A 25787-nucleotide genomic window follows, 5' to 3' on the forward strand; every position below is an offset into this window, starting at 1 on the left:
ATTGTTGGTGTGCACTCAGACGAGGTGCTAATTGTCACCAGGCACAGAACAAGGCACAGAGTTCCTTCCTGCCTGTTCTTCTAAAGAAATGCTACAAGCAAAGCATTAGAGTCAGACCTGAAGCAAAATCTGAGCTCCAAACAGTTCTAAAGGTTAGGTGAGTTTGACCCTACATCCAACTGCAATAGCAAAACATCCCTCAGATCTGAAATCCCCCAAAACAAGAGGGATGTCTGGAGCAAGAGCTGATTTGTGTTCTGACCTTGAGCAAAAGCAACTCAGACAGTTCTGCCTGAATGTTTGACAAATGCTGTTCAACAGAGTACAAGAATTTCCAGCACCTTCAAAACACGACCACAGCAGCATTCTGTAATCTCTTCACCTTTGCTTTTTACATTTTGCCTTCAGGTTCTGAGTTTTATGTTATTAAATTTTGGTATAAAACATAATAATAAATATTAAGCAGCAACATTTTCCATCCTAAAAATATTAAAGATGGAAAAATATTATTGTTTCCCTTCTTGTGAGAAAAGTGAGGCACTAATTACCTAATGACCTGCCAAGGTGACTTTGCTCAGTAAAAGATAACAAAAGAAAGAGCAAAATAATTTAATGTTTTGAAGGTTGAGTGTTTTGGTTTGCCCTTTTTTTTTTTTTTTCTTACTTCAGAAAAAGCACTCTGGTGGGAAAATGCAGCTTCAGAAATGTGAAAATGACTTCAAATACAATGTGAATCTAAAAGGGTTAGCTGCTGCTCATGAATTTGTGTCTGTGACACAACAATAGATGAGTGATCAGTTTGTGTATAGATAATTGCAATGGGTCTAGCCTACAGGAAAAAGAATGCTTTTATGCAAGAGTTCTGGACAGGGTGGAAGCATTTGAATATTGTAGTGATGGAAAAGCTAAAAGACAGAAGAAGACTCTAGACAGTAGTGCTCCTTTTGTTGGAGCAGAAAGATACTGTGTGTGACTTTTTGTTGGCTGGAATTGCCAATGCAAGGCAGTGCAGAATGAGCCTGGTGGCCATAGGTGCCAGTCAGATCCCTGAGAGCAGTTCTTGGTGAACTAAAAGGGTTCTGTCCTCAGGACCACCAAAAATAGCCAGTGAAAGTTATGAAATGTATCCAGTAAACATTTTTCTGGAGAGAGAAGAAACTGTGGGCAGTATTCCACTGGCTGGGAATGAGCCAAGCCATGCAGCTGGATGGAGACTGGTGCTTTTGCACTTGAACTGAGCACTGTGTCAAGCAGCTGCTCCCCTGATTTGCCTCCAGACTCTGTCTGTGCTGTTGTCCACACCTGCTTGTGCCTGGTTAGACAGATCTTGTCTGCACAGGAAAGAAGTTTGATATGTGACAACATCACCCAGGAGGTCACAACCATTTACAGCCTCTCTGTAAATGTAAATGTAAAACCCTACTGCCAGGGTTTTCCTAGAGCTTTATCCAGTCCAGTGCTGCCCTGCTTTTGCTGCTCACTCAGGACTTGCTGTACCCCTGCTGCTCTGCCCACCCAGCCTGAGATCTAGTCTTCCTTTTCTCTCTCTCTGTTAGCTCTCTTTTTGTCCTTTAATGATGGATTTTGCAAACCTGCTGGCTCCTCTTCCTCAGGCTGGGAGGGGGGCATGGGGAGGGACTGTGTCAGCCTGCTATCCATCACCTCTTGCCTTCTCTTGAACTTTGTAAATGGTTTGAGCTGGATTTCACCAAGCAGCAAAAAGCATTTGGCGGGCTTTCTGTCAGCAGTACATAAATAAAAATGGATAAGAGTAGATTGGATCGCTGCTCCTTACATCCACTTCCGCATTTTATTTTTGACAGGTCCTGACACCCACACACACGCTCCTTGCTCAGACTCAGATAGATCTGATTTTTTATCTGCTTTGAGCTTTTGGCAGCATTTTCCACCCCTCATAGAGAGTTTCAAGAGCTTCTATCCTGGTCCTTAGTGCTCAAGCCTTTTGCCCTTATGCTCTCCATACTTATGGGTCTTACCAGGCCCATCATTAAAACATCACAAAGGCAAGGACTGTACTTCCTGCAGGCTCTGAAACACAGAAGTTGCTTCTGGCTGCTGATCTCCTTTGCAACTCCTCTGGGTCCAGCATCACTGCCCCCCTTCACTCTGCATTTCCCACTGCAGAGGAAGTGGAACCGAGCAAACAATCTGCAACAGGTAATTTATGTAATGAATTTACCCTTTTCCCTGAGCTAATATGCATGAGTGGGTGCTGATGTCTTCAAGTGCATTCCCTGTTTGAAGAGGCTTGCCTTATTTTTTTCCCCTGTGCACCGCTTTTAATGCTACATATCAATCACGAGTGTTCCCCGGTGCATCCAAGAGCTGGTGTTTGCTATTCAAATGGCGTGAAGTTGCAACTGTTTACATAAGTTTGGAGAAATTGTTTCTGATCCTGAAGTGGAAAAGCATTCAAACACCTCTGTGATGTGCAGCACGTAGCCCTTTAAAGTGTGGGTTTAATGTTTACAGATGCGCTCTCACAATTCATTTTTCATGAGCGTTTGTGCTGGGAGACCTCGGCTGCTGGAATGTGTGCACAAAGGAAAGCGTGAAAGCAACACGGTGACAAACTAGTGCCACATTCTTGAAAATTCTGTGTTAAATCAGCTTTTAAATTGCCCAACTCTAGACATGAGCAGTGGAGAGGAGTGTGATGCCCCCTTTTGCTTGCCATACTCTATACCAGATAACAGGGAAGTAAAGCAAAAAATGTTCAGCTTTCCTGAGAGGGGAAGAGGAGGGACAAGCACTGATCTCCTCTCTGTGGTGACAGTGACAGGACCCAAGGGAATGGCCTGAAGCTGTGCCAGGGCAGTTGAGGTTGGGTATCAGTGTGAAAAACGCCAATCACTCGTTTTTAAAATTTTAAGAGTTTAATAGTAATAAAATAGTTATAAAAATAGTAATACAATTACAGTAACAATAATTTGGACAATTTGAATTAGGACAATATGAGACAATAGAGACAAAGAGTTAAGGAGGTCCGAAAAAGGACCTCCATTAACAAAGGATTAACCCTTAAAAGCAATAGCCTGTTGCATATTCATACACCTCATATATGATGCATAAATTCCATTCAAATACAGGATTCTGCCTGGTCATCCTCATCAACTTCTTCCTCTGAGTCCTAACAGCACCTTCGGAGGCGGGAAGAAGTTAGTTTCTTCTGATAAGAGGGCAATAAATTCTTTTTCTCTGAAAGATTTAGGTGTCCTGTGGCTGCTATCTCGCTGCAAGTCCTTTCTTTAAAAAAAAAAAAAAAAGTATCCTACATAGCAGCTTCTATTTTAACATTTTTATAACCTACAACTATATTTAACACACTACTTAAGAGAATTAATACTGCACTACTTTCTAGCACAACACATATAACATTCATTTTAATATTTGCGAAAAGCCAACGATAAAACACGCATTTTTCACATCAGGAAAATGTTTTTTTTCCCCCAGAGGGTGGTTGGGCACTGGCACAGCTTCCCAGGGCAGTGGGCACAGCACCGCCTGACAAAGCTCATGGAACATTCAGACATCGCTCTGGGGCACAGGGAGTGACTGTGGGGATGTACCGGCAGGCCGGGAGCTGCACTGGGTGACCCCGGGTTCCTCCGGCCGAACCCATCCCGCCCTTCCCTCACTTCCCCCGGCCGGGGCGGCCCTGAGGAGCCGCGGTCCGGCCGGAAGTGACGCGCGCGTGAGGGCGGAAGCGGCTCGGGGCGCGGGGGCGCGGCCGCGGGCGGCAGGTGAGGAGCGCGCGCGGGGGCGGGGCCGGGCCCGGGCCCCCTCAGAGCCCCGGGAGAGCCCCGGGACCCGGGCGGGGCAGGGGAGCAGCTCCTGGAACAGCTCCGGAGAGTGGCTGTGGCTCCGGTGGGTGCCCTCCGGCTGTGCAGGGGCTTCGGCCTTCACGTCTGGGGGCCGCAGGCGCTGCCTGGCGGGAGCCCCGGCGGCTGTTGGGCAGGAGAGCTTGGCAGGAGAGCTTGGTGAGGGAGGGAGAGCAGGGCTGGAAAATGGTTCTTGGCAGAGCTCTTGAGAACCTGAAAATGGTTCTGCAGAGAGCCTGAAAATGGTTCTGCAGGCAATGGTCTTCCTAACGCACTCACTTTTCGTGGGTGCCTTAGGAAGAGCGTTGCCTGCAGGTCGAGGGAGGTGATCCTTGGGAGGGACGTGATGCCCTTGTGCCCAGTGTTGGTGCTGTGTCCAGTGCTGGGCTCCTCAGGCCGTGTGACAGACACATGGAGGAGCTCCAGCAGAGAGCGACAAAGCTGGTTAAGGGAGTGCAGCATCTCTCCTGTGAGGGCAGGCTGAGGGAGCTGGGTCTGTTCAGCCTAGAAAAAGATTTTCCAGACAGGTTGTGGAGTCTCCCTCGCTGGATATTCAAGGACCATTTGGGTGCAATCCTGTGCCAGGTGCTCTAGGATGGCTGCTTGAGCAAAGGGTTGGACCAGTTGGCCCATGGAGGTTCCTTCCAACCTGAGCCGTTCTGTGATTGTTACGTGGTGCTTCGGTGCTGAGCCATGGCATGGGTTGGGACATCTGCCAGGCAGGCATGGAGCATGGAATTCTCAAGTTGGCAGTGACATCCAGGACTCCTCACCTCCATATTCCCTGAGTGTTTCGGGGAATGGCGAGGGCAATGCCTCTTTTCAGTGTAGGTCAGGTACCCTGTAGGGACAGATGGGAGATGCTGCAGCCTGGAGGAACAAAAAAAGAGAAGAAGGTGTCTGAGAGAGACACGGGATTCTGTGTTATGTGATTTTTCCTCAGAAAGTCAACTGATAGCTTGTGATGGGGTTTGGGTGTCTTGTACTATTCCAAGTAGTTGTACTATTTGTAGTACTTTGTACTGTTCCCAGGCCAGTACTTGTGCTGGTTGTAATGATTTGTCAAATAAAACCTTTTGTCGGTGTTGGCAAGTGAACCCAAATTGCTGATACAGTTATTGGAATCATCTTTTTCTATGTTCAAAGGGAAGAATGAATTGGCCAGCAATAAGGAGACCACAGGACTTCTAGACCTAGCTGTGTACATGAAGAAAGGATGCTGATGGGTTTAGGGAATGTTGTGAGTTCACATCCAGCAGTGACAGTCGTTGTTAGTATTTATTTTAGCAATCGACAGGAAATCCTGTGAAAAGGCTCCCCCCTCCTTTTTATTTATTTTTTGTTTGCTTGTTTGTGGGGGGTTGGTGTTTTATTTTTTTTTTTCTTTTCTTTTTTGATTATTAAATGTGGTTCAGATATTGAATGGTTGAATAGCACCTGGATTTTCCCAAAGACCTCTTTCCAAAGAGGAGGCTCTTTATCCCTGTGCAGAGCAGGCTAATTGTTGACTCTGTGCAAGTCAGGCAGAGTGGGGTGGTGCTGATGTGGTTGTGGCATTTCACGTGGCTGAGGCAGATGGCAGCTAGCAGTTTGCTTGGAATGACCTCTCTGTTTCATGGAGGTTGTTGCATGGGGGGTGTTGGTGGCTGTGTTGTGCAGACTGGGCTCACCCATCCTGGAGTGGAAGTTAGAGCTGCCCCCAGTCCTTGGCAGCTCCCTGCAATACAGAGCTTTCCTGGAGCGCTGAAAGGAGGCAGAGCAGAGAGTGCTGCTCTTGCCAGAGGCAGGGCCTGGAAGCAAAGTGGCTTTGGCATGTCCTTGTAGAGACCTTTCTGCATGGCAGTTTTCTGGGAACCAGAGGTGCTCCAGTCAGCTTGCCCTTGCTTAGACTTTATTTTAGGAAGGTTGGCTGATAAGTTCTCCTGATATTTCATGATGTTTGTCTTGTATGAGTGGTAAAGCTGGGATGTAGAGGCTGCCTCATATATCTCTGTATTCCAGGGATGCTTTGGATGGGGGGGAAACGGCCACAGCTCCAGAGCCTGAGGCAGAAGGGTGCCTGAGGAATGCCTAGAGCAGCACAGGCTGCTATTCTTAGCATCTGTCCTTCTTCTATCACTCCAGATATTGAAACTGAGTTTTAAATCTTCATTCCTTCAGATGCAAAGTGCTGTTCTCTCAGCTCAGGCATTCTTGGGCCAGAAAACTGAAAGCAGATAATTCCTGGGAGCTACTCTGCAGTCTGGCTTCTGGGAATACCAGGTGACTGTGGTGACATCAAGCTCAGCTTGGGGAGTGAAAGGGAAGGGTAGAAATTGAGGGCTGGGGAAAAATAATATTGAGGTAATCCTGAAAGCAAGGCAGATTTCTTTTTTATAACATTTTTTTAGATTAAAGGTAATGTGCAGAGGAAGAAGAGGATTATGTCTGAAATTGTTATGTTTCCCATGGCTGTGGTGTAAGAGATTGAAGGGAATCATTTTTATCAGTCAGAAAAGCAATTTCTGAAGCAAATCAGCTCTGCTTAGACTCCCTCTCAAGATAACCTTTCCCAGAAAATACTTCATCCAGGTGTCATTTTTTTGACCCAGCTTTTCATCAGCTCCTGTCAATCAGGCCACTGTAGGGATATTCCTTCTAGCAAATGTGAACACACTTGAAGACATTCCTTATTTTGTTGGTTCCCCTCCTGTCATCTTCTAGAAATGCAAGCACTGCCTTTGCTTTTGAATGTGTAAAACAGGCAGGAACTGATGTGCTCCCTGGCTTGATTTAATTGTTTCCTTAATTGGATGTCAAAGGCTTTGTTGTAATGCTGCACGTGGAGCCTGGGGGCTGAAAAACTCCAGAACTTTGGAGCAGAGGGTGCTGAATGTGGAAGTGAGAACCGGGAAACTGCAAGTTATGGTTTGTGGCAGTGGTTGGATCTGCAGCTGAGGTGCCTCTGCAGGAGGGTGGAGCTGATTTTGCATCAGAAAATTAGAGGGCAAAAGTAGCTGGATGTTTTTTTCTTTCTTCTTTATTTTAATTTTTTTTTGGACATGGTGTGTTTCTGGAAGTATTGCTGTGTCTGATAGTGAGAATGAGAAGCTCCAGACATTCTGCAGGAAGCTCTACAGCAGCATTCTGGTTAGCCTGGCTTTGGAATCCCATTGTTTAAAAGAGAACTTATTGCAGAGAAATGCCTCTCTAGGGGACTTTGCATAGCCAGTGGCTTCTGTGTACTTGAAGCATACAAAACCAAAGTGCCCCCATTTAGGACATCAAAGAAGGAGCTGTGTCTGGATGTTTGGGATGGGATTCTCAACTTTAGTTATGATGTTTGTAGAGTAGGTGTAGCTAAGCTGTTTGTTTGGGCTTCCTTTGTAATAAATAGTGATAGGAAGGCAATCAGCAGAGTGTTTGTGGTCAGTTGTATATGCTGCCCTGGAATCAGATCAATTGTTCATTCCAGCATCTGTTTGTCTCCATGACTGATGGGAGCCAAAGGTGGCAGTTGCAGAGGGGATTATCTGATTAACTTATCAACATCTGTCTGTCAAAATGAGCTTTATGTATCCAGCTGGAGGAAATGAATTTCAGCCTGTGCATAGAGGACAGGGCTTTCTCAGCAAGGTGATGCAGTGAGGGAGGCTGCCTGTGCTTCACAAACAGAGCTCTGTGTTGAGGGGAAAGATTGTCCTGAAGACAGCAGTGGCTTAGAGGGGGTCTTAGCTTATGGAGCTGGCAGGATTGAAGTGCACCTCTAAATTCTTTTAAGTCTCTACTTTTCAGATTCTCTTAAAAAAAAAAAAGCATTCTCTCTCTGGATAGTCAGTGTAATTTGTTGTATCTAATCCATCTTTAAATGTCAGGTGTTTTTCCAAGGAGTTGCCACATGCTATTGTAAAGCTGGGCTCTGAGATCTCACATTTTGGTTCTTTCTCTTTAGCCTCAGTGGAATATGCCAGTAGTGACAAACCAGCAAATCTAAGTGGCTCTGAGTAGTTTTTTGGGTAAGGGGGAGTCTCCAGATTTCACCTATAGTAGCTGCCACAGCTCTTTCTCTCAAAGCAAAGTGTCTGAACCAAAGGTGTTTTTCACAGGCTCTGGCTTCTTGAGAAGGAGGTGCCTTAAATGCTGGGTTCCTGCTTTCAGAGGCAGATTTTTGACAGGCCAGTGCTTTTCTCCAGGTAGTCCTGCTGCCTGTCAGGTGCCTCAGTGCTCTACTCCTTCTGCAGGGCCATGGTGAGATGTGGGACTGGCTCCCTTTGAAAAGGGTTTGGCTGTTCAGGTCATCCCATATCAATGAGCAGCTGTGGGAGCAGGAGATGCCCTGTAGGATTCATTTTCTACACGGAGTTTTTCTTGCTGGTGTTCCTCTGAGGTAATGCTGTGCTGTAAGGATAGGCTCAAAGGTTGAGGTTGAGCAAGTATCCTCTAAAGCTGGAGGAGAGGAGCAGAAATGGCTTTTAGAGCTGTGGCTAAAGTAGCCTTGTGCTGTAGATTGGGCCATGGTGTGCTCCTGCTGCTGAGAGAGAGGGACAATGATGGCTTCTCAAGTTTTTCACTTTCCTGCACCCATTGCCAGCTTCTGTGTCTGGGAACTCCAGCTCCTCTGCTTAATTCACTCCTTGATAGTGGGCAGGGTGGGACAGCTGGAATGGACAGAGTCATTTAGTTCCACAAATAGCACTGGGAGGCAAAATCACAGCCAATGCCAAGCACTCCAAAGATGGAGAAACCCCTTTCTTGTCTAAAGTAGCTACTAGAGGTCTTAAGACCAAAGCAGTAACATCTACAAAGGAGTTTGAGGGTGCTACTATGAGAGACATCTAGTAACATGAGCACCCTGGTGGAGTACAGCCTGCTACGGGGCCTAATTAGGGGCTCATTAATGCTTTCTTTCATCACTGCCTTGCAGCCTTCAGATGGTGATTAGACCTATTTATAGGGGCAGAGTTCCTTAATATACAGCACAGTGTGCTTCTTGCCAATCAAATCAGTAGCATCTGCATCTTTGATTGCTGCTTAATAACATTGTAGAAGATGGTTAATTAAAAATATATAAATAGACCTTTCATCCTCTTAACTTACCAAAGTGTTTCTCTCCTGCCCCCACCTTGCTTCCCCAAAAAAAGGGTGAAGTTGGATTAGCACAGGGACTGTGGTGAGCCTCTCATGTCACTGCTGGAAATGCATCCTGCTCTCCTCTCCAGGGTAGTTACCTCTTGTGTGCTCTGCTGGAGAACTGAATTTCATCCCCTCCCATGCATGCACAGGGCAGAATGATTGTATGCTGCATAATAATGGATGTGTAGGCTCCTGTGCTGCCTTTGAGCAATTTCTAGCTTTTGTTTCAGTGTCTACATCTGTGTGAATGTGTGTGCACACATTGCCTTATCCTGCCTTGAGCAGCATTTCATATGCAATGCCATATTTTGCTTTTCTTGCTTTTCAAGTCTCTTTTTAAAATACTGTTCTCTGTTTTTGCAGCTGGTAAACTCACAGGAGTGTGCTTTATCTGTGGAGGGCAAGGTGTTGTAATTAACTTTTTATATTCTTATTTTTTCCTTAGAGGATTTAATTCTGGTATTTTGTTGGGATAGCCTGTAGGCAAGCCTCCAGAACAATCAAGGTATGACTTGAATAGGCCAGCAGATTTGACCATGGGGAAATGTTTGTCCAGGTAAACATGGTAGAAAGTATTACATGTCAGAAATTACTCTCAGGGCAGAATTTGGGATGACTTCTTGTGATTAACCAAGTTATGGATGTGACTTTGCACTTTTTGGTAAGCCATGCCCAGAGCCTGTGTGCTCCATCTATGGAGCGTGTTTGATCTTAAACTGCAGTTCATTTGTGGTTTGGTCTGTTGCCACTTTGGAGCCATCCTGGTGGTAGTGGAGTAGTCAGGTGTGGTGAGGGATGTGCAGAGGGATATTGCTGATCCCTCTGTCCTAACAAGGATCTTTTATTGGGATCCTACAAAAGAGAGACATAGGGTTAGAGACAGCCTGTGACTTCTTTTTGGGGCTGTTACTGCCTGTGGGAATTAAAGGCCTCTAGTTCTTGCTGCCTTTCCAGGGCAGTGGTAGAAGCAGCAGCACAGTAATTGCTAAAGCAGCCATTGTAGCTTTGAAGTATACACACTGATTTTTTTCAAAGTATTTAATCCCTCTTCTCCCCTGAGCCTGCTCTCTTTAGAGTTCTTGAAGCATGTTAAGGAAGCAGGTATTGTTGATGGCTTGCCTTATTCTCCCTTTATTTTCACAGCAAAATACACATCTGCTAAGTGCTTGTATACAGCTTTACATTCTGCCTGTGTTAAAGGCAGCCATGCTATTTTTTTAATATTGCCCTTTTTAATGTTCCTTTGAAAATCTAAAATATTTTAAGGTTGTAGGGTTGTTTTATTTTTAGATAATCATCCCAGTAATCAATCCTCCATAGAGCAGTATTTTCTAAAGAACTTAGGGAAGTGTTGCTTCTTTTACAAACTCTGTTTGCTCTGTAACAAGTTCTTTAGGGCTTGCCTTAACATGAGAATGTAATTATTCTTATGGAGAGAGGTGAGGAAAGCAGGTGGAGTGTTTCTCTGCCTATCCAGAGCAGTGAATTATATACTTTCTTTTCCAGGGGCAGAGCTCCCCATGTCCCTCCAAGCATTAGACTTGGCTGTGGTGAGTGAAGAGCAAGCCCAGTTGTTGGTTCCAAATGCCTGGAAACCCTGGAGTGCTCAGCCTGCTTTAGGTCTTCTGGAGAGGCCAGACAGTCTGGTGGAGGCTGATTCTGTTTCCCACTCCTGCTGTTCCTCTCAGCTTTTGCCAGTGTGAGTGTTGGACCTGGGAGGGAGAGAACAGCTTTGAGGGCAGAGGAGGAATAGCCACCAGCCCTGAGGAGCTTTGGAGCAGCTTGCCTGAGGTGAGAGGCACAGACAGCTAAAGGCAGGAGTGCAAATCTAAGCAGTCAGGAGCCTTAGTCAGAACTTCCAAATCAGAACATAGCACTTGGAAGCAGGTGGTGCAGTGAGAAAACAACCTTTTTCTCTTTGCTTTCACTTTAATGAGGTAAATGAGGTTATTATATAACACCAGAGCATATTTGTCTTGATCATGAAAGTTGACATAGAAAAAATAATTGAATATAAAATGGCTGGAGCCCCCAGATGCTACAGCTCTTTTTCAGAGCCTCTTTGATCACAAAAAAGCAAAAAAAAAAAGCAAAAAAAAAAAAAAAGAAAAGCTCTGTCTTGCTGTTTCTTCTTCTTTGTGTGACCCATTGGTGGTCACACCACTAATGATTAAATCTCTTGGGTGATCTGACATCTGGTTTTGTGACTCATACTTTCTTTGGGCGCATGTGTCCATTTGTCACTGTAGCATCAGAGTATTTCATGTCAGCTGTCATAATTCCAGCATTGCTGTACTTCCTGCAGGAACACACCCTCTGTAAGATTCTGGAGTGATACTGGAACCAGTTTGTTGCTTTGCTGGAAGTCCCTTCTGTATGTAAGATATAAGCAGTTTATTTGCACCTTTGCTGTTTGTGTTACATGAAGGCTTGGCACCCATTGGATAGGGTAGAAGAGTTGACATAGTCTAACACCCAGCACTCACTTTTTTATTTTTTATGTACTAATTCTGATAGTGGAGCATGGCAAGAAAAGGTGCTGCTTCCTTCTCAGTGCTCTGGAGTTTGAGATAAAGGAAGAGTCAGTCTTACTGAGTGATGTTCAGCCTTTGCTTTCCTTCCTGACTTCTGCTGGGAATATTTTGGATTTCCCTTTAAAAATATTCCTTATTCCTGCAGTCTCTTTCTGTTAAGTGAAGCAATTCTTTTATTCTAACCACATGGTGGCCCTTACTCAAATTGTTTGTAAAACTGGCTTATTTCTCTAATTCATTTGGTCCTAGGAGGTAACAAATAGCAGCTGTAGCATGAGATTGTGCCCAGGTCTAGTCATTTAGTTGTTGCTGTTTTCCCTCCTCCTTGCTATGGCTCTCCAACTTGTTCTCTTGCACAGAAAGAATTGTCTCTTGTATCTGTCTCTGGCACTCATTTCTAGAGTCTGCCATGTTTCTCCACTTGTGAGAAAAAAAAAGTGAGAATCTGAAGCTCCTTTGAGAGTCTTCATGGAGAACCTGTGAAGGTGATGTTTACCAACAGACAAACTGTAGCAGTGTGAGCAGGAGCACCAGGGATTTTCCTGCTTTGCCCAGTACTGGGGGCTCCTCTCTTTGCAAGGGAGCAGTGGGACCTGAAGGAGAGTCTGTAGCTTCTGACTGTAGGCAAAGAAATGTTTTGGGAGTAGCTAAGAGGAGCACTGCTCCCAAGTCAGCAGCTGAACTGAGCTTGGTTTTAGGAAGGACACTAGGAGAATTAGGATTGGTGAGAGTCTGAGAGATCCTATTGGGGCTGTATAATCTTATCTGGCCTCAAGAGGTGAAAATCTTGGCTTTCTTAGGATTACCTTTACACAGGAATGGTTTTGGTAATGAAACAAGTTTCAGAAGTTTCCTTCTTGCCCCTTCTTCCCCCTGTGTTTCATGACTGGACAATTACAGCTGTTTATCTGGCTGTGGTAAATTGGGTCATTGAGCTGATTTGAGTTAAAAATAGGCATCCCAAACATCAGGAGCACTGATGCAATGGCAGAGTTTTTGACCAGTGGCAGGGAGGATTATATACTCCTTTTGGGGCCAGAGTAACTCATAACCACGTCCTTGCTGTGTTATCTGGCCCCTTTATTCCATGGTGACAGTCAAATAGCAGCTTTGAAAGGAAAAATATTGAAGCTTGATTGTGGTCAGCAGATCAAAAACTGCTGTCTCAAAATTAGCTGTACTCATCTCAGATTAACTTGTATGCTTTACAGCTCTAAATAATAATTTCCTGTCTGCAGAGCAGGCCCAGTCAAGAAGACTAATCAGTGTGCAAACATTGCTGCTAAAGAGTGCAGATACAGAGTCTTGCTGCCAGTGATGCATGAAATGAAACAGAGTAGGTCTAGGCTTCCTAGACTGGCAGCAGAGCCAGCTTTGTAATGGCTGGGCTTGATCTTGAAAATTTGTTAACTGTGGAAAGGCTTCTACATACTCTTAAATCTCATATGATTCATTACTAAACAGCCCCACAAAAAAAGCCCCAAAACTCAGCAAACCCCACATCCCAAAAGAACACCCTTAAATAACAGTCACATCACATTTACAGAAAGCTTTTTCTCCCCTACTGTGGTATCATGTTAAAGCAAAAATTTGGAGAGGGTGGTGTTTGTTAAATACGCAGAAATGGCTGCAGGCAAGTCTAATCTGCTACCTCTTTGTTTTGTGAAGCAAGATAGGGAATTGAAGGAATGTATGAAGACCCCTCTCGTTTTCACATATTAAACTGTTTTTTTTTGTGTTGTGACTCTCTTCAGGCTCCTGATTTGTGAATTTCTCCAGTACGGGCTGTGTTTCTATGTCATTCTCAGCCTACACTGCTGTAGAGCCAGGAAGGCAGGTTGCACACAGCACTGCTCTGAATTGGCTCCTGCAGACTTCCAAGTACCACACAGGGAATGTGGTGCCTCCTGAGATATCCCTGTCTGTGATACCTTGGATTTTCATCCTTTGTTTTGCTTCTCCTCAGCTTAATGAATATTTTCTTATACAGATCTACAGAGCCCTGTGTGATGCAACCCTGTAATGAGCACCTGTAAACTGTCTGGTTTTTACAGCCTGAATGAGAAGAGACACAGAGAAAACAAGTTTGGAGGGAGTTGTGCAGACCTAGCAGTAGAGTTTGGGTTAGAAAACTGTATGGATACTCTACTCTGTTCATTCTTTAGAATATCCTAATAGAAATGTATTTGTGAGTTTGCAATTTATAATGTGCTCAGAGAAATGGATTTTTTTCTCTTTATGTTCTTCCAAGTCCCAGGAACTTTTTTGTTATTTTTGTGAGTAAAGTTGGGAGGCCAACTTTTTGGGAATTGCTGAGGGAGAGGTGAGCAAAGCTCAGGATGGAAACATGGGTGGTGGATGACCTTCTCCTGGTTGAGCTGTAGAGCAGTGGTACTGGCCCAGCTGCTTCCAGAAGTGTGCATACAGCTCTGGTGTGTGGCACACAACTGAAACATTTTGGTGACTGGTCAGGCTAGAGATGTGAAAGGATTCTAAAATAAGGAGGCTTCTTTCAAGATAGTTACTAAGGAAAAATCCAGTCCAGAAGCAGCAAAGAGCTCCTGGGAGTGTCAGAATGGAAGAATTCTCATTAACCTACTTGGAGCAAGGGGGTGTGTGCCCATGCATGCCTTGTAATTTCATGGCTTCTGTTCTTGGAAGGGCCTGATGTGTGTTTGTTGGAGCAGAAGTGTAAGATGAAATACTGCCTTTTGCTAATATGGTTGGATGACCTGAAATATATCCATGTGGAATATGAGGAAAGGGAGGAGGGGACAGGGTGATTTGTGATGAGTCTTATTGCCACCCTGAAGTGACTTTGCTTCTAACTCTGGTCTTTGTTTGCAGCACAGTACTGAGCAGAGATTTGTTAAGTAGCATGCTAAAGTAAAATTATGGTTTCCAAGAACATTCAGCTAAGCAAGAGAGTCTCAGCTCACTGTAGCTGCCTTGAATGTATTAAAAATCCAATATGTCAGCCTTACTGCTTGTGCCTTTTTCCTCAGCTTACCAATTCTGTTGCAAATGCTTTCCTAAAATAATTAGTGGAGCAGAAAGTAGAAGTCCCTTGAATAACTGCTGTGATAAAATGGCAGTGTGTTTAATGTGTAATGACCTATTTGTTCTTTCCCTTAGGTACAATGGCCACAGTAGCCCAGAAGCACTTTTTGGAAGGACAGCCATACTCAGTGCCCCTGATCCAGCCAGACCTACGCAGGGAGGAGGCTGTGCAGCAGGTGGCAGATGCACTTCAGTATCTGCAAAAGGTGTCAGGAGATATCTTCAACAGGTAAAGTGCCCTCCTGGGGGCTTGGGTGCTTAGCATTCAGCAGTGCACAACACAGTGCTGGAATTAGGTTGCAGCAGTGAAGGGGAAAGGGCATTGGGTTGGCAAACAATGGAAGTTCAGAAAAGAGATGAAAAAGGACCGGATGCACTTCAATATGAGTTTATTAGATTTGAGTCTGTCAAAGTTAAGCATAATGAAATGGCTGCAGTTTGCCAGAGATTGTTGGTTATGAATTTTTTATTCATTTTTATTAATGACTAAAAATTATTAATTTTTATGCCACAAATTGCATTACTGCTTCCACTGCATTTATCCCTTATTCCTTCCTGCTCATGCTTTGAAGGGGAGGCATTGTAATTTAGAGTATCTTGAAGAAGATGTGTCTTTTTGAGTCATTGTACTTGAAGCAGTGAAGTAGAAAATGTCTCTTTGTTCTGATCTCTGCAATGTACAAACTGTTCTCTTTGGGCTTCTGGTGTTTCACACTTCCCTTTTTGTGTGTTGGAAGGGCTGAGTGCCCTGGGTAAGACTGGGTTTCTTGCCACAGTATCATAATCCATCAAAGTCCATCTCTTCAAGGATTTGGTCCAGATTTGGCCCCTCTTGCATATGATCATCTTTAGGATTGGATCTTTAAGGCTGTCTCTATAGCAGATCAGAGAGATTCTTGTGTTTGCTTGCAAATGATGGTAGATAGTGTGGTTCCTTTTTCTGTCCAGTGCCATCTTTGGCATCTCAGTGCTCTGGGATGGTGTGGACTGTCACTGGGAAGGAAACAGATCAGCATTTATCTTCTCATAGCCTAATCAGTAAAAGCACATGCTTTGGTTTCAGCATGTCCCATGCCTATCTAGTTTAATTTCTTATGATGTGAGCAGGATCATGACGTTCTTTCTTTGAGTTTTGGGAGGTTTTTTGAAGGGTAGATTGAAGTTCTGTGGTTTCTGATAGTGATGTTTTGAAGGGTAGCCTCTGGAGAAAGAGCAGTCTCTAAGGCTGAGCTCAGGTCATTGAGGTTAAGATTTTCCACTGGAATAGTCCTTGTTTGGGCAAGGGCTGTGTGTGGGCTGGATTAGGTTGAACACAAGGTCTACTTCATTTGTGCTCTTCAAAGTAGGGGAACACTTCATGATCTAAGGCTGGGAGAAGGCTTTCTAGAGCTGCCCTAAACGTGTGGAAAGCACTTCTCAGACTTGGGCCTGGTTGGCAGTGCTGCCCCTCTCTGTGGGGTAAATGAAGCTCTTGATAATACAGGAGTTGCTCTTTCTGTGTCTCTATTTTCCCTGTTTTTCCTCTCCATACTGCTGTCTAACACAGTACCCTGTAATTTCCCTAGGGAGATAAGCCTGCTGCTTTGTATGCAAGTCACTCCTGAGTACTGAGCAGTGACTGTGATGCTGTTCCCTCACTCTTTGGTGCACTCATGACTTTTAATTACCAATTTTCTCCAACAACAGAGGAGGCTTCATTGGCTTCTTTGTTTGCTTTGCCTTTCCAGTGAGGTCTTGGCTCTCTGATATAGTTAAGAGTGATTTAGTAATTATGCAGGCATCTGATTAGAAGTTCTGTGACCTTGGTTTTTCCATGTCAATCAAGGGGCAAAGCTTTCAAGGTGAGAACTTTGCTACTTAGTGACCTTTTATCTTCCCCTTCCTGAGATAAGGCAGCTCTGTCTTCCATTTCCAGGAAGGAGCTGGCTTACCTGGGCAAGCTGGCTGTTTGATCTGCAGAACAGCAGCTTGCAGTGCTGATGGAGAGGAAACTTGTTCACTGTGGGAGACTTGGCTGAGTGTGTCCAGCTCCTTACTTCAGTACAGCAGAGATGCAGGTGTTCTGAGGTTGTGTTGTGGGAACAGGTGGATTGGTACAATGCTTTTGAGAGCGGCAAGCCAATCTGTACTTTGTGGAAGGTGGAGTGAAAGTGTCTCCTACTCTCTATGAAAAAAGGAATATTTCCACAACTAGCTCTTTGTTTCCATTTTAGCTAATCAAAGTGTCTGCTCATAATTGTTGCTGACATGATAATTGAGTATGAAATCTTCAAATGAACATGTTGAGATGACACAAGGAAGATACCTTTCCATTTAGGGAATTAGAAGAAAATACAGGGAGCTTTCCTTCACTTCCCCCCTTTTTGGGCAACTTGGGAAATAACCCATGTGACAAGTCTCTGCCAACTCTTGTTCCCAATCATTCTCAAAGAAGCTTATTTGCTATTAACTATGGCAAGGTACCTGGTGAATGAGACTGCAGGGTTCATTAGTTCCTAGACAATCAAGGGGTGTGTGGGTGCAAAACCTCAGGTAAGCTATGGCAGAGACCTAGAGCATCCCCACTGGGCCCAGCCGTGGAGAACAGGCCTGGACTGCAATCAGGAATCACTTAGAGCAGGATACATCAGCTCAGCATCCCTCTCCATCCTATCCCTAACTCTCAGGAGCAGAGACCCACCTGACTTCTTTCACATGGGCAGCCCCAAAGCTCTTGGTTGCTGGGCAATAGAGATTGATGTCTCAGGCCAGTGCTGTCCAGCAGTGCCTTCCTCTGAGCAAGTCCTGTCCTCTTGGGGCTGATATCAGTGCTATGACAAGACCAAGAGGCTGCATGTTCTTCTCAACTTTATGCTTTGAAGTAATGGAAGTTTTAAGTTTGTGTGTGTTAACTGAATCCAAGTCATTAATCTGTTGTGGAAGCTGCAAAGGTGAGATTCACTGCCTGTAGTTACTTAGATATTAATACTGCTTAAAACATAAATATTTTAACAGAGCCAATCTGACATAAATTCAAACAGATATTAACTCCTGGATTTTTAGGAAGGGTTTTTGATACAGGTCACAGGAGCTGGGATGACCAGTTTAAACCCTCAATTAACAGTAGTCTTTCATCTATTTTCTATCTATTTTCTATCTATTTCTATCTTTCTCATCTATTTAATGAGTTTTTCTCATTAGTATTTTCTGGGTGGGAGATTGTGCTGGAATCACATGCTTTGGAGTATTTTACAGGAATGTTCTTGGGATAAGTGCTTAAAATAAGTGATGAGTTTAGATTTCCTGATATTCCATCCTAGTTAGGTAGGCTTGTCCTTCAGCATTTCTCAGTTTCTGAGGAGTTTGTATTGGCAGGAGATGTTAATAATCTCTAATATTGTCCATTTGCTATTGAAAGTGTTAACTTTTAAGTAATGGATGTGTGGAAAGTTGTTTTTGCAAGTTATCTCATGGAGTGTTACAGTAGTAGAAAGAAATCAATTGCTTGGGATTGGGAGGTTGTTATCAAGGTCCAGGATTTGCCTGTAATCCAACCCCAAGTTGTCCTTTATACAAAATTTCCCATCCTTAACCTTCTTTTTTTTTAGTTTATGGAAAAAATTTCTGGCTGTTATTTTTTAAAATCTTTATTCAGTGTTTTTTGCTTGTCTGGAATAATACTTTGTTAAACCAGTGTATCCTGTTTCCTCCCCAGCTGCATTCAAACTAATTTCCTATTACATATTTGAAAAAGGCTTTAATATTAAGCAAAAGTTTAAATGACAGCCACATTCTGAAAACCATAGCTGGAAAACAAAAGCACTGTGGAAATGCTCTTTGGGGTGGGGAAGAAATCTGGTAAGGCTGTGATAAGAAAGGTAAGGAGTAGCTGGCTGGGTAGCAGAGCCTTCAGGGGTGTTTATGACAGGAGCAGAGCTGAGATGTGAATAGTTCTGAAATTGAAAATACCAACAAAATCTTAATCATGAGGTACACTTGTGTGTTTTAAAGACCTCCTTGTTTTAAACTTGCTACTTTGATTAGTCATGATCATCAATAATGGAAGTGGGGACTGGTACATCAGTGTAAATGTGTTTAATTTAGGAGGTCTGTGGAATGGAAACTTGCCAAGAGGGGTCTTGCTGCAAGCTGCACTGTGCTCTTTGTTGTGCACTGGGGCTCTGGGATGCAGCTTGGAGCTTGGACACTGCATTGTGTGTGTTCCTCTGCTGGCTGCAAGGGTTGATCTCCTAGGAAGAGAGCTGTCCACTGGGATGGCTCACCGTGCAGGTGAGTTAACACCAAGAGACACACTGCAGCACAGGGAATCAATTTTTCTCCAGTTAATTTGAGAGTGTTATGCCTCTTGTTTAACAACAAGGTGCCTCATGGTACTTTGGAGTTGTCCCAGAGGTCATCTGAAAGAGGATGCCAGGTCTAGTTTTGTTTCAGGTACCTCTCTTGAGGTTGTAGGAGCAGTTGTTTGCTGCCAGGAAGATAAAGCAGCAGCAGGGAGGTAAAGTGTGAATGGAGTCTCCTGCAGACATGAGGAAATGGAGAGCAGGGACATTTTGCCTGCAGCTAGTTGTTATTCTTGTAGATATATGTCCAAGTGACGTGGATTTATTTTCCTTTTAAGTGTAGCACACACTTTCTACGGCACCTTTCATTTGTTATGGCTGCCATGATCCTCTGGAAGATAAGTTTGACAGCTTGTGAAGATGTAGCTTCAGAAAGGTTCCTAGACTGTAGAAAGAAGACTTTAGGAGGTGACCCAAGGGTGTGATCAGCATGCTTGGAAGTCTGGCAACAGCTGGCACCAGCAGGCATCCTACACCCCCATAAAGAGGCAAAGGGAGTGGGACTGTTCTGCAAGAGACCAGGTCACAACTCCTTCTGGATGCTGCTAAAATCCTTAAGCTTAAGATCTTCTGGAATCTGACCTGTGCAAAATTGCAGCAGAGGTGTTCTGCTACTTCTGGAATTAGTCTCAAACCTGCTAAGCAAAAGGAGGCACACAACAATTTCAGACTTTAAGGAGCTCTTGAAAACATTGTTTCTACTCTTACAGCAGTAGTGGAATTCTTGTGGAAATATGAGACAGTTTGCTTTAAAACAGATGGCATGTGCAATAGGAAAGGCAAACAGTAAGGAGAAACTAAGGTAATTTCAGTACATATGGATTGTTGATTTATTTTAGTTCATGGGGTTTTTTTTAATGCTGACAGGGAAGTCTCTTGTTTGTACTCTGTTCCTTGTTGGAGAAAATTCAATATTGAGTAGCAGCCTTCAAGTTCCTGTGAGCTAATTTTGTCCAGCAGTAAGTCTCCGTTAATTAAAAGGGTTTTGGCAAAGATCTTATGAACTTCCCCATGCAGAGAGTAGTTCCTTTACCCCTCAGTCCCTGACTGCAAGTGGCTGTGGCTGTTACTCTCTGGAAATAGGCAAGGAGAAGCATGTCATAAGAGCAATGTGAGGCAGTGTGTGCCCCACAGCAGAAGTGTTCCCTTATTTCTTAGCCCATGGTTTTGGCAATATTGTTGGATTCTCCCACTCCCACTATTCTTGATACAGTAGCATCTGCCATGTTATTCCTTTATTGCACAAAGTGATATCTCTACCTTCTCAACCAGCTTCAGACACTGGAGATTCACATATGTTGGAGTAATTTTCTGTTCCTGTGGATGACTTTTGTGTACTCAGTCAGCCCTGGAGGAAGAGATTCAAACATGTAATTTTGTTTTACAGTCATGACTTCCATTAGGGATCCAGCATGGAGAAAACTGTCTGGAAAATAACACTGAGTGCCTTGAAATGTGTATTACAGGCTCATTCCTATGGGGGTGTGCACACTGAGGGGAGAGTTGGGGGAGGAACACCAGTGCCAAAGGTCTGTTCTTCACACATGACTGGTGCATTAAATTCCCTTTCCATGGTGCTTCTTTCTGTCTTGCCGTGGTGCTGTTGGATTTTGCAAATGGGGAAGGTTGTAAGGGTTTAGGTGTAAATGCAACTGACAGCAGAGACAGAGCAGTGCTTTTGGAGACAGGAGACCTATTTGTAGGTGCTAATGAAGGAGTTTCTGATTTTCTTCCATCTACATCTTCCAGAACCTAAATTACCCACCTGGGGTTTCTCTTTCACACACTATACCATCCAAATTCTTTAATTCAGGCTCCAGAAACTTTCATCCCCTCCTCTAAATCCACCAAACATTTTATTGAAGGAATTCACCATGCTGTGCCATTAATAATTTTTATCCCCTATTCTCCCTGGCACAGCATGGTGAATTGGATTCCTTTCTTAATTCATCCAAGAATATGATCCTTATTCCGGATTAATGTGCATTATAAAACCAGGTATTTGCATTTAATTTTCTCTAGGACTCTTGTTTTAGATTGACCAGCAAAGCTGAATCTGAAAACATGTTTGATGGGCCTAAGAGGCATAACAAGACATTCCTTTTAGAAGAGGAGGTAAAGCTGTTGCAGTTCTGCTCTGTGTGAGTGCAGTAGGAATAGCCTTCTGGTTGTCTGTGACATATATATGTATATAACATTCCAATGTATATACACACACACATATATATATATATATAACATTCCAGTAGCTCAGGACCAAAAAGCAAGGAAGTTCATGGTGTCTCCACAGTGCAGTTCTCTCTGTTGTTTTGTCCCAGTGACTGGGTAGTTTGGTTTTGCTTCAACAGTACTTTTGAGAGTGACATCCTGGATTTAAGCTATTAAAGGGTATGAATTTACAGTTCTGGCAGTTTTGGGGTGGAGAAGGAGGTTTGGAAGGTACACTGTATGAATTTGTTCTGGTATTACTGTGAGGATAGTGTTTCCATTCTTAGTGACTAATTGTGAGTTAGTGCATGGGAAGGACGATTTTTAAAATGACAGTGGGGGAAATGAAATCATGTGTCTAGACCAATTCTCAAGGTGTCTGATCACTGATGTGCCTCAGACTGTTTCATTGAAATGACAGAGCAGCTGTCAGTGCAAGCACAGAGATAACTGCTTTTTGATGCTGTTAGGAGAATCTCTGCCTGTGGCCCAAAGTTTTTGGGGAAAGAGTAACTAGAAATCCCTCAAGAAAGTAACAAAGTGCTGTAATCATTCAAGAAAGGTGTTAGAAGGATAAGGTGTCATAAAGAGTTGTTCTGATTTGTTAAAGAAGCACAGTCAAATTAGCTTGTTGATGGGCATATCATACACGGTGACTTTTGAGATTTGAGTGTGACTGCAACTGATTGTAGGAAAATGAAGAAAGAACACTAAACAACCTCTGTTTCTAAAGAGTAAATATTAAATAAAAAACTTTATTTGCAAAAAAAAATATGTGAAGAAATCTTTCCTTTAAGAGAAGGAGGTCTGTTTGGAAAGAAGATCTGTTAAGAGAAGTTCACTTTGAAAGCAGAGGTAAGAAAGGGGAAGGCTAAATTAACAAGGAAATTTTGTAACTGGCAAAGGGCTAGTAACTGTTTCTGAGAAAGTCTATCTTATGAAGCTGGACTTGTTTTAATTGTAGCAAAATTTTGGGTGGATCTTGGGAATCCCCACTAGTTCTGGCAGGATACTGAAGAGGGTCATTGCTGAGCAGAAGCAGTGAGTGCAAGGAAATAGAATTTTCACTGAGATATAAGCCCTTGAAAAGTACAGGGATCACTGCAACAAACATGATAAGCAGAAACATAGTGCTGAGTGCAAAACAGAATAATGATCTGCTTATTCCAAGTCATGCTTCAAAGGCCAGTTTGGTCATTTACCAAGTATCTGATTACATCTTCAACAGGTCAGCACAGTGAGGGAAGACCACAGAGGCAGACCCTTATTATGTGATCAAAGTCAGAAAGGAAGTAAGAGTTCTGAGAAGACATGAGGTGTAGTTGTCTTTAAACAGACATTTTATGGTACCAAGTCCTTTTTCTTGGTTGGGCTTTCCTTCTCCTGAATATTCAAGTCCAGCTGTGCAGGAGAGCAGTTTTTATAGAGTAAGCACTAGCTTGTAAATGACAGCTTTTAGATATACTTTATTGAAAAGGAGACTGAAGGGTTCAACTTGTGACCTGCAAGTAAAATTTCATGTGATTGCCATCAGCTGCTTGGAAGTGGAGAAAATTTCAAGTCAATGCAAAAACCTTTACTGGTAAGCATGTGTCCTAAATGTGGGTAAATGCTACATCTTGGATCACAAGAAAGAAGTAGTGGTGGTGAGAGAATTGTCAGTGTTTTGTGTCAGTTCTTGCTGGCTGTAGTTTATTCTGGTGAGCAACAGTGGGATGGATTTGGCAATGGCGAGACATTGAAAAGGGCAGATGAACCTGCACAAGTGGCCTTAAACTCAGTAAAATGGGAAATTAAGCAGCTACTGAAAAATATGTGCTAAGTCCTGTGAATTAATGCAAAATTGTTTGAGTTAGTGAATAATGGACTGAAAATCTGATCTGTTGAGACTGTACTGTGAATTTGCCTAGGTTTTCTTTGTTCCGGGGAACAAATGATTCCACTCTTGGTTTCACAAGCAACCAAGACTTAATTAACACTTGGAAATTGCTTGGAGATCTTTGGGTGAAAAGCTATGAAGTTGTGAGGATATTTGATTAAATGCAAAGAAAAGCAGTGCTTTTCTTGGAGAACGGTGAGAATGGGAACTGCTATCACCAGGAATCATTTTCTGCTCTGGAGGCAGGCATGTTTTGCTCAGCATTCCTATTCTTGATGACAATGACTTGTTTTGGTGAGATGAACAGACTAAGAGCAGTGTTTGTGCTGTGTGCTGTCACAGTATGAGAAACCTCCATCCCAATAAAGGAGTGGGAGCTCAGCTTTCCTGATATTTTCAGCCTTACATCAGGGGAAGACCTTAAGAGATGCTCTCTTCTTTGTGTTTTGTTACATTTGTGTAACTGAGTACTACTTACCTGAAGAAAACTGATATAAAACCATTTGGAAGGCATGGGGGAAAGCTAGGAATAAAGAGAAACTTCCTGACTGCCTGGCCAGTGGAGGGGAGGAAGGCTCTGCAAATTTCATTCCTCCCACATGATCATGGCAATTTATCTTTGGTCAAGTGAGGCACAGCCTAAAAGGGCTGGGGTGGCTGCCTGTCTGTGCTCCTCTCCTGCTGTTGCTACCTTCAGGTGAAGCTCAGAAGAAACAGTATTTCTGGCTGGTGGCTTATGAACTTCTCTTGCTGCTCTACTTGAGAGAGGGCACAGATCAGCAATTTCAGTCCAGGCTGATTCGCCTCCTGTAACTGTTGCTGATAGGGAAACTGGAGCATAATGTCAAATAAGAGTGAGCTGTGTAACAGAAATATTGTCTGTGTAGAATCAGACGTGGTACCGTCAGTGATCCAGAGGAATCTCAGGTCTTTTCAAAGACATTAGCTCTCCCTACCCCAGATACAGTTCACAACAGGGTCACCTGGGCATTTCTGCACTGCTTATGTTTGCTGTGGCTCTGTAGTGTATACACATTTTCTTTTCAATGGGAACAGGGAGGAAGATCTTTGGCTAGCCTGAGAATGGAGCTTTGATGGGAGAATGAGAAACCTAATCTTTGTGTACACACAGTTGATTAATTTAAGGTTACAAGGTGCCAAAACACCTTCTCAAGCTATCTGCCAAGTATGATCTATTACTTCGAGCAACATGAAAACAAAATTTATTTTTGACAGCCTTGTAAAATTCTGTCCAAACAGGATTAGCCCTCCTTTGACAAGTGATTAAAAAAAAAAAAAGAACAAAACTGAAAACACTTAAGGCTATTACTACAAAAGATTAAGCTTCAGTGAGTAAATACTTAAGAAATTTTTCAAGGATGAGTGGAAACTCTAAAGATAACAAAATATACTTCACTATTAACTTTTACTGGTTACAGTACTAGCATCAGTTACTACAACTCCTCTCCTCTGAGGAAGGGCTGAGAGAGCTGGGGTTGTTCAGCCTGGAGAAGAGATGATTTGGAGAAGACCTCATTGCAGCCTGTCAGTACCTAAGGGGCTCATAAGAAACATGAGGACAAACGTCTTAGCCTGTTGTGAAAGGACAAGGAGTACTGGTTTTAAATTAAGAGGGTAGGTTCAGACTAAATGTAATGAAGACATGTTCTGTGATGAGGCTGGTGAAACACCAGAACAGGTTGCTCAGAGTATTCAAGGCCAGGTTGGCCGAGGCTCTGACCAGCTTGTTCATCTGAAGATGACTGGGTCGCTTCCAAGCCAAGCTATTCTATGATTCTGTGATTCTATGCTGACTATCATCAGCTGCCTAATATCTCAAGACTCTTCCTGTGCCTGCTGCTTTGGGAAGCAATTCCACTGCCAGTGGAGGAGCTCAAAAGGTCACCTGTGAAACTCCAGCAGTACTGGTAAAGAACCATTTTTTCCATTGCTTCTTCTAGAAGTAATGGAGTTCCTAAAGTCATCTTTCCCAAAAGTTGTCAGTGTGATGGTAGGACCTGTGTTGTAGATGTATATTGACACTGTTAATGGAGAAGTAGAGTGACCAAAAGTAGCCTGTATAGTTTAAAGATCTTATGGTGTACTTTATTTGCAGACTTTCTGCATAGTATACACTGATTTTCTATTTAATATATATTTCTTCTAAAGAAATGAAAGTGCATCTGCTTTCAGACCAGTCAGTGGTATGAGACAAGTAAAAGGCTTGGAAGGTTAAAGAAGAACTTGTTTGTGACCTTTTTCTACAAAGAAAAAAAGAGAAGCTGCTTTTCTGGGGAGGAGAGTAAGCTGCAGGGGAAGAGGGAGAATGGTGCTGTGATGGTAGGTCAAAATTCTAAGTTTCCAGTTTTTTCATACACTTAATTCACAGTAGTGGGAGTGCCTTCTGAAATGAGAGATTAAAAATCAAAATGAAATGTTTTTTTTGTGAGAACATGACCTGTGGAGAGTGATATATGCTGGATCCTGCTGAGGATAACCTGGCAACCTTGATCACTCTCAAATCTGCAAGACCTTTCAGCATCACAGGAACAGGGCAATATGCAAATGCTGAAACACCTGCAAATCAGGCTCGAGGAGCAATCAGAGTGAGATAAACATTAATTAGTATAATACCCAAACCCTTAATGGAGGAAGGAACGTTGATTGCACAGCCTCACTTGGGACTTCTTTCTGTCAGAGATGCTGGATGATGACAGTTTCTGATTACACTTACTCAGATAAGAAGTAAGACTTTAAAAACTGCTTAAATATGGAGAGAGAAGAGCAGAAAGCAAACAAGTTGATCTTTCTG

At 43.3% G+C, this 25787-nt stretch overlaps 1 protein-coding gene across 4 annotated transcripts in view; it reads left to right on the plus strand.

The window, feature by feature from the left end:
* Nucleotides 1-25787, plus strand: part of WASHC1 (WASH complex subunit 1) — a 57542-nt gene that overhangs the window by 15804 nt on the left and 15951 nt on the right. For 2 of the 4 annotated variants that reach the window (XM_066549526.1, XM_066549530.1), the window contains exon 2: nt 14624-14777. In XM_066549526.1, coding sequence (XP_066405623.1) covers nt 14624-14777 — 154 coding nt within the window. Of the gene's footprint in view, nt 1-3684; nt 3765-3812; nt 3889-14623; nt 14778-25787 lie in introns of those variants that run through there. The other 2 variants (XM_066549528.1, XM_066549529.1) reach the window with 2 other exon arrangements.

Source organism: Molothrus aeneus, chromosome 5 (genome assembly GCF_037042795.1).
Source record: "Molothrus aeneus isolate 106 chromosome 5, BPBGC_Maene_1.0, whole genome shotgun sequence".
Taxonomy (NCBI): Eukaryota; Metazoa; Chordata; class Aves; order Passeriformes; family Icteridae; genus Molothrus; species Molothrus aeneus.